The 9,471-nt window shown below is 40.2% G+C and overlaps 1 protein-coding gene across 1 annotated transcript; it reads right to left on the bottom strand.

Annotated features, from left to right (window-relative positions):
• Positions 1–1,964: 1,964 nt before the first annotated feature.
• RpL40 (ribosomal protein L40) lies at positions 1,965–8,512 on the bottom strand. The gene is made up of 4 exons (XM_076208013.1): positions 8,358–8,512; positions 5,595–5,681; positions 2,251–2,377; positions 1,965–2,102 (listed from the first exon to the last, which is right to left on the bottom strand). Exons 1-4 carry the CDS (start codon positions 8,458–8,460, stop codon positions 2,030–2,032), a joined length of 390 nt encoding a protein of 129 aa, XP_076064128.1. The 5' UTR covers positions 8,461–8,512; the 3' UTR covers positions 1,965–2,029.
• Between the last annotated feature and the right edge of the window lie 959 nt (positions 8,513–9,471).

A 9,471-nucleotide genomic window follows, 5' to 3' on the forward strand; every position in this document is an offset into this window, starting at 1 on the left:
TAAAATCTAGGTGGGGCAATGTTACCAGCAGGGTCCCCCAGGGCTCGGTTTTGGGTCTATTGTTGTTCATTATGTACATAAACGACTTAGACGATGGGATAGTGATGCTAGTTTGCGGAAGACACTAAAATTGGACCCCTAATTAGGTCAGGAGACGACGCCCAAATTCTGCAGGATGATCTTAATAAAATGTTAACATGGTTGGTGAAATGGCAAATGAACTTCTATATCTCTAAGTGTAGCGTGTTAAACGTAAGGCTACACAACCCCGAAAATAGATACAGCTTAGATAACACGTTTTTAAAAAAATCTGAGTGCAAGAGGGACTTGGGAGTTTTGGTGAGTTCGGACCTTAAAACCAGGAAGCAGTGCATTAGTGCCAGAAATAAAGCTAACAGTGCATTAGGTTTCATTGCTAGGACAATAATGAAAAGAGGTACAGAAGTAATTATTAAACTCTATCTAGCAACAGTTGGACCCATCCTTGATTATGCGGTACAGTTTTGGTCTCCATCCTACAGAATGGACAAATTCACTAGAATCGGTACAGAAAAGAATGACCAAAATGATATATGGACTCAGAAATTTGCCATACAAAGAGAGGCTTAGGCACCTTAACTTACACTCTGGAAAGACGCAGTGCTGGGTGATCTAATAGAAGTGTTCAAGTGGATCAAAGGTTATAACAAGGGTGATGCAAACAAGGTCATCACAATAAAACAGGGCAGGACTCGCAGTAATGGGTGTAAACTGGACAAATTTAGATTTAAGAAGGAAATAGGCAAGAATTGGTTTACTAATAGGGTGATCGATGAATGGAATAAACTTAGTAACCATGTAGTAAGCGCTGAAATTGTGTCATTTTAAAAAACGATTAGACAACTTTATGGATGGGGATGACAGGTGGTGATGGATACAGAGCTGCCTAGTATAGAGCTTATGGTCTCTTGCTGTCTCCTTTATTCTCATGTTCTAAATGGGCAACCCCGCCTCATGCAGAAAAGTTGACAGGCTGCATTTTATTTCTCATACATACTCCCTCGCCCCTCATGCATCACAGCATCATCCACACCATTCTCCATTCACCCCTATATTGTCCTTCCTCAACACATTTCCCATTTCCCCCATCTCGACCTCGGTCAACCCCTCATGTTCACTCATTATTTCCACGTGTCCAAACAATCTCGATATTCCATCAACCCCATCTCCCAACTCCCTTTCCACCCTTCTCCTCACCTCTTTTCTATCTAGCCTAGTGACCCCTATACTTCTCAGGAACCTCATCTCAAACTCCTCCCATATGTTCCATGTTTCTGCCCCGTATAGTGCTGTTGACACAATTACTCCTTCAGCATTCCCAAATGTCTCTTAACACTTTTTAATCTCTCAAAGCATTTACTCGCTTCTCTCAATCTTCTACCTCCACCCCCACTCCTCCCACATTCGCACATAAGTATCTAGAACTAGCCACTTCTTCCAGTCTCCCTTATTACTCACTTTGTCTGCTGCCACTCTCCCCCCTTATTAGCAAAACCACTTTATTGGGGGTATTGATCCTTGTACTGTTTATGAGGTAATGGAGGGTTGCCAAATAAATGAAGCTGCCTTGCTTCGTCTTGCTGCACCACTTCTGAACCAGGGCAGTGGGCAGGATACAGAGATGACCTATCATCCATGAGGAACTATGATTACAGGGTGGTGGATGCAAGTAAAATGAGTATATGCCTCTTGATTTGTCTACTTCCCTGCTAAGGGGGAAAAGCCCTTGGTGTATAAAGGTTAACTGTATGCGTTTATTAATTTCCTTTCTAAAAAGTGAGGGTACTAATGCACTTAATTCTTGTCACTTTACCACACAATTTTGGTTCCACTTGGTAATTACTCCCTTCTAAGAAATGACGAGTGAAACTAGTGACCATACTTAACAGCATATAAAAGGAGCGAGATGAAAAGAAACACATGCAAATGATCTTAATTTTAATTTCTTTGTCTGGAATTACATAAAAACCAGAAACAAGTGAACAAGGACTTAACCCTTGATCTTCTTCTTGGGGCGGATGTTTGAGGTGTGTCCGCACTTCTTCTTACGACAATTAGTGGCCCTGAAAATAATCCCAATACATTTCAGTTCTGTTCCAAACTGTTCCATGTCAAATTTATAACCATATATGGCAATACAACTTGAAAGTCCAAATCTTCAGTATCGTGTACAAAGTACAGAATGTGAAAAATGCAATAAATTTGGTTTACCTGGGGTGAAGGCGGGCGTAGCACTTGCGACAAATCATTTTGTTGCAGTTGTACTTTTCTGCAAGCAACTTCAGAGAAGGCTCAATAACACCACCTCTCAGACGCAATACTAAGTGAAGGGTTGATTCTGAAATATTAACAATTGTTTGCTATAATGTATACACACACATATTAACAGCTTTTTCCCCCCCCTCTTAAAAGAGAGGTAATCAATGGCAATCCACTCCCACTATTTCATCCCCACATATTCAACTTCCATTTACCACCTCTCCCTCCCTCTTTTCTAATCTCCTCCTGGATGATGGGTCATCTCTGTATCTCAGCCACTGCCCTGGGTCAGAAACAATATAACAAGACACAGCAAGGGTGCTTAATTTAATCGGTGACCTCACCTTTCCATCCTCTCAAGCATAAAAAGAAAAGATGGAGAGAAATCCCTTTGAGCTCTATCAAAACATCATTCACACATACTCCCTCCCACTCCCTTCTATGTATCAAAGCTTCACCCATACCCAACCCTTCTCCACTCACCCCTATCTTTTGTCTTCTCCTGTCCTTCCTCAACAGACATTCCCCTTTCCCAATGCCCCTTTTACCCCATCCATCAATCTCATCCTTGGTTGCCCCCTCATGTTCACTCCCTCTACCTTTGCCTTCCACACCTCTTTTACTAATCTTGCTTCACTCGTTCTTCTCATGTGATCCATGCAACCACTACCTGTCCTAAACCCACTGTTCCTCACCTAATCCTCTCAACCAAAACCTTCCCATATGCCTTCACAACACATGCTTGTCACCTTTTTCCTTGTACAATGGAACTGTATTATACAGGTATTCCACCAGTACTCTACCCTATTTTAGACAAACATTAAACAACCTCACCAGTCCACCATCACTGTTCCTCCCTTTTATAGACACTCCACATGAAACACACCTAACCAAGGTGCCCCTGCTCTCATCATTTTAATAACTGATTTCACTCCACCTTTCATTATTTCTCAATTTTCCTCATTCATCAGCCCAAAATTAATCTTTATATATCTCACCCATCTCATTATATCACACAAGCACATCTAGTTGATAGAAAACCTACACCAGCAACACATTACAACTTTCCACCAACAAAAGATCATTTACACTACTCACAACACAAGCACTCCAGGACCCCATTCATGCCCTCGTCCATCAAACCACCTAGACATTGTCTTAACCACTTCTATACGGTGACGCCTACGTAGGCGGCATGAGGAGCAAGTGGGTACTCGATGATGCCGACGTCACCATCTTGATTATATTTATTGTAGTCATGCCTACGTAATTTCCATTCTCTCTAAACTGGCTTCATCAATTTTCTATGGTTATCAAAATACACGGGTGAAAAAGAACGAACGATTGAGCACAGACTTTATCTTTAATAATGCGATTATTATGACGCAACATCGCACGTCGGGCAGCTAATGCTGCCAGACATGCGATGTGCCCCGGAGTTAACCCCTTCCATACGGTGCCGCACACGTAGGCGTCATGAGGAGCAAGTGGATTCGCGACGCTGCCATATCGGCGTCTTGATTATATTTATTGTAGTCGCCCGTGTTTTTACATTCTCCCAAATGCACCCTGAATCCCATTCTCTGTGGTTTTCAAAATTCGCGGGTGAAAGAGAGAATGAGCGATATAAGCGGTGACTATATTTTATGATGCGAGTATTAATACGACACGTCATACGGCTGGCATTGGCTGCTGCCCGCGAGATTTGAGTCCCGTACTGAAGTGGTTAAGAGGTTAACAGCAAAATCCCTCACAAGAGTTCAACACTTGTATGACTGCACCAAGCCACATCCTGCCACCAAGACAATACCAATATAAAATAGGCCCCAATGCAACCATCATAAAGAAAACTGAACACTTCACATTGCAATGCCCTACCCTAGCTATACCCAGACAATAAAACTATTTTCTCTCACGAGTGACTTATGGCCCGACCTAGTGGCTGTTGCTGGTTACCTAAGGCTCCATAGATCTTCTACACAAGTGACATGGGGCAATGGATTCACTGGACTGTTCAACTAAGGACCCATACTAACCAGGCCAGCCATTCACTTTACCTTTACCCTCTCCTGGTAGGCATAATAAACTGTCACATGACATATATACAAGAGTCAAAGTAAGCCACAAGAGAACTACTCTACAGAGGAGAGGATCATTCACAAAATGCAGTGGCAATTTTTAAGAGTCATAAGAATAGTCCTCAGGCAATTCTTACATGGTTGATAGCACCCTCTATCGTGAACTTTTTAACTAAATTGAAAACGGCTGCCACCAATTTCAAATTACTTGCAGCAGGTGCAGAATTTGATTCATTTGCAGCTCTAAAAGAATCTATTTCCAGCTGGGAAAAGTCTAATAATGTAAATCTTTAACAACTTAAGATAAATTTGAAAATTTTAAAAATTTTGAAACAACATTCCTGGGAGGATTGTTAGGTTAGGTTTTTGTCATAAAAATTTAGTTCAAAGTTCACAACAGAGAGCACTATCAACCTTGTCATAAGAATAACCTGAGGACTATTCTTATGACTCGTCGTAAAACTGCCACTGCCTTCACAAAAAGGTACTTGATAAGATTATTGCTAATACAATGTAAATGACATGCCATGTTCAGCCACTATGGAAGATGCAGATTATCCATATTCAAGCAACCTTCTTACCCTCCAACACTTATTGATATGCAAGAACATGTCCCCTAACCTATCCTGATAAAATCCCAAGTACAGAATTCACACAATAAAATGGAGGAAGGTTGTAATGAGTGATTTCTTCCCAGAAGCACAGGCCATATTTCCATAGGTCCAGTGAAAGCCAAACCTTTTGGATTAATTTTGGAGGCATTTAAATGGAAACTTCAATTTTACACATACAAAACTATTCTGATTTTCATTTAGGCTGAATGTAAGCCAGGAAAATAATTTACCATTGATGTGTACCATTATAGCTCCAAGATAGGGTACACTGGCTATTTTAATTTTCATACAAAAACTAAGCTAAAGAAACCTTTCAGGTTTGTAAAAGAACATTCCAAGAATATTTTCATCAGATAAAGTGTGTAAAAGTCAGCCAACAGACCAACCCCTCCACAGCACTGGAATTATTCATTGACACTAAGATTAACTATTTATTTGCTGTCACAGCAATATCTCCACCATCCTTTTATTTCTTATTAAACCTAGGATACATGTCTAGTCATACATAGCCAATATGTCAACCACCCAATGTCAACCCAGTTTCAAGAATACTATACTCAAGAATATCACACACAAGTTTAATTAAGATTTTTAATACACTTACCCTTCTGGATGTTGTAGTCAGACAGTGTTCTGCCATCCTCCAATTGCTTGCCAGCAAAGATGAGACGCTGTTGATCAGGAGGGATACCTAAAACCAAAAACAAATTAATGGTTAGAGCTGCAACCCATCAGGTATACATTTCATGATCCACTCAATTTATTACATATTGTATACACATCCCTTCAGGCTGTGTTAAACTATCACACACATAAGCACACCCTACGAACGGTGGAATGGGTGTGCCTTAGACTTGGCTACCTCCACAAGACCCCATAACCTTTAAAACTGAGAGACCTAGTCAAGGCATACCATTCAGTACAGCCATCTAATATCCATCTGTCGTCCTTCTGATCTTATGAACAAAGGGTCATAGGTTTTATTGTAATGCATTATCGTTACTAAACTTGGTAAACTTTAAACCCCTCCCATATGGTGATGCCTACGTAGGAGTCATGAGGAGCAAGTGGGTATGTGAGGCTGCCATATCGGTGTCTTGATTATATTTATTGTAGTTGTACCTGCGTGACCCCCATACTCTGTAAACTGGCTTCATCATATTTTCTATGGTTATCAAAATTCACAGGTGAAAGAGGACGAGCATTACAGGGGTTACTTTATTTTTTGAAATGCGAGTATTATAACGCGACATCGCACGTCTGGCAGCTAATGCTGCCCGCGAGATTTTGGCCCAGAGTGAAGAGGTTAAAAGTGAACATCTACGCAATATAGCAATAGCAAATTTTGTAAATTATAGTATATAGTAATGAGATTTTCTTGGTGGAAATAAATTACAAAGAAGTTGCTGAAACCAATTTAATAACAACTGAAGCTGCGGCAGTTAAATGATGTGCCATGTTTGTTTCAATAGATGTCAAGGTCAAAGAAATTAAAGGATAAATTAGTCTATTACCTACAAAACCTAACTTACATTTCATAGTTCAGTACCTAAAATTCTACAGATCATCCAGGTCATCATTATGGATGCTGACAGCCTAATTATTATTGTACCTCGAGCAATTAATAGACAACGGCAGAACCCCGTATTCTCTCAAAAAGTCCAAGGAACTATTGCTTTTGTAACAGTGCTTATTAATGTCACCTAGAGTTAGAGAACACCCAATCCACAATGTGAAAGCCATCGTCTGATAGTGACTGGACTGGACAGAAAACAAGGCATCTGGACAGTATCCTAGCAGCTTCATTCATTAGTTGATTTGCTAGTAGCAAGGTCTTTTTTAGTTATTTCCTCCAAGAAAATTGCATATTACGTTCATGTATTAATAATTTACAATATTTAATTTTTTAATGCTAAGTCGCATACATATGCACAACTAAAATAATACCCTTATATTTGTGTGGTCTGTTAAGTATCTATGCTTTATTCAAAGAAGATTGTCAAGGATGGTTCTTGTGAGCCACATTTGAAATATAAGTATTCTTGGTCAACCACAACCTACATTAGCACCAAATTTTCACCCTCCAGCCTACATTTCCCAGTATTTGTTCTGTTATGTACATGGATGCGATTTAGTGTTAGAAAATTAAATATTAATTTTGTAAACTATAATACATGAACATAATATGCGATTTAATTAGCAGAAATAAAAATAAAAAATACCTTGCTACAAGCAAATACACTATCGAACAAAGTCGCTAGCATAGGATCGGGACGCATCTTGTCATTTGTCAACAGTTGTCTGCCCAGTCCAGTTGAGGCCTGGTGTACGCCCTCGGTACTTCCACCAGTACCTTATGAGGTACAGGTAAACGTCGACTTACGATGGCCGCGACTTACGATTGTTCGACTTTACGATGACGACGACGACGATATGATAATTTAACCCCTTCCATACGGTGCCGCACACGTAGGCGTCATGAGGAGCAAGTGGATTCGCGACGCTGCCATATCGGCGTCTTGATTATATTTATTGTAGTCGCCCCTGTGTTTTTACATTCTCTCAAATGTGCCTTGAATCCCATTCTCTGTATAAGCGGTGACTATATTTTATGATGCGAGTATTATTACGTCACGTCGTATGGCTGGCATTGGCTGCTGCCCGCGAGATTTAAGTTCCGTACTGAAAATACATATTATAGTGTTTGAATATGGTAAAAAGGATAAAAATATTTAAATAAACTACTGTACATGTTTAATAGGCTATATTCAGTATCTCTAGTGGTTAATATACAGGTAGGCTAGGTACAGTGACCACGGAACAGTGATACACAAATTGGGGATCGACTTACGATGAAATCGTCTTACGATGGCTCTATCGAAACCTAATGCCATCGTAAGTCGACGTTTACCTGTATATATTCTTGAAGGAATGCTATGGAGCTGAAATCTATGCATTCCTTCAAGCTATGAAAAACCTATATACCCCGCAATCAGAAAGTGATTGAACAGACAATGAAGATGATCCAGATGACCTTAAATTACAGGTACCAATTTACTAAATACACGTTAGGTTAGGTTAGACAAATTTATCCTTTCATTTCTTCGACGTTGGCATCTATCGTAACAAACATGCGTACCATACTGCAGCGTGACTTACGAAATCTGTTTTAGCAACTTTTTTGTTTGTTTTTTTTTCGCCAAGAAAACTGCATATTGCATTGATACATTATAATTTACATAATTAATATTTAATTTCCTAACCCTATATCGCATCCATGTACACAACTGAACATTTACCCATTTCCCAATTCTGATACCTTGGCACACTTGGCCATGTTTACCAAAATGTCATTTGATTCACTTACCCTCTTTATCCTGAATCTTGGCTTTCACATTTTCAATAGTGTCAGCAGGTTCGACCTCAAGGGTGATGGTCTTACCCGTCAAGGTTTTGACGAAGATCTGCATCTGCAAAGCAAATCATAATTAGGACAGAAACTACTTTCCACCACATGACAGAACCCACCGGATTTCAATATATGGCCAGAATATGATGAGTACTACTAAATATACACAAGGATTTCTACTTGTTACTTTTGCTACTACCAAAAACACAATTATTGATCCATTTGGAGCTATGGTGATGGCACACTTGACACAGGGCTTTGTGAATGCCAGCCTAGGCTACGAAATTACAGATAGGTTGGGAAAAGACACAGCAAAATTTTCCAGCAGTGGTGGACCACAACTGAGGAAGGACCTCAAGACATCAAGTAATATTCTACATCAGATGTTGCTATACTAGCTAGGTCAAACACCGCCAGAGGCGCCACCATCCATGACATCCACCAATAGCGCGTCATTTTATGCACACGCCATTCAAACAGCCAAATTTACATATCATGGGAAAGTTAATTCATAAAAATGTCGCTAGTGTATTTTATTACTTTCAAGTAAATTTCAACCAATCACATCATTAGTTCCATATTGGTACATACATATACCAAAGGCTTTTTCCCCTTACACGGGGGTAGCCAAAAAGAAAAAGGCATAGAAACCACTCCCACCCATTTCATTTCCCATATATTCCACTCCCCTCCACTTCATAAATTCGGCAACCCCACCCCCTCTCCGTCCCCTTATACAGAAAAGGAGAAGACGGGGAGAAATCCCTTCGGGCTGCATCAATTTTTTTCTCATGCATACTTCCTCACCCCCCCCATCCATCACAGCCTCATCTATACACCTTTCTCCATTCACCACTATCTTCTGTCCTCTCCCGTCTTTCCTCTATAGACATTCCTCTCTTTTGTAAAGCCCCTTTCAACCCATCCATCCATCTCATCCTTGGATGCCCCCTCATATTCACTCCTTCCACCTCTGCCTTCCACACTTCTTTTACTAATCTTTCTTCACTCATTCTTTCCAGGTGTCCAAACCATCCTAATGCTCTTTCATCCACCCTATCCCCCAGTTCCC

This window comes from Oratosquilla oratoria, chromosome 24 (genome assembly GCF_046742065.1).
Source record: "Oratosquilla oratoria isolate Oo_2021 chromosome 24, ASM4674206v1, whole genome shotgun sequence".
NCBI lineage: Eukaryota > Metazoa > Arthropoda > Malacostraca > Stomatopoda > Squillidae > Oratosquilla > Oratosquilla oratoria.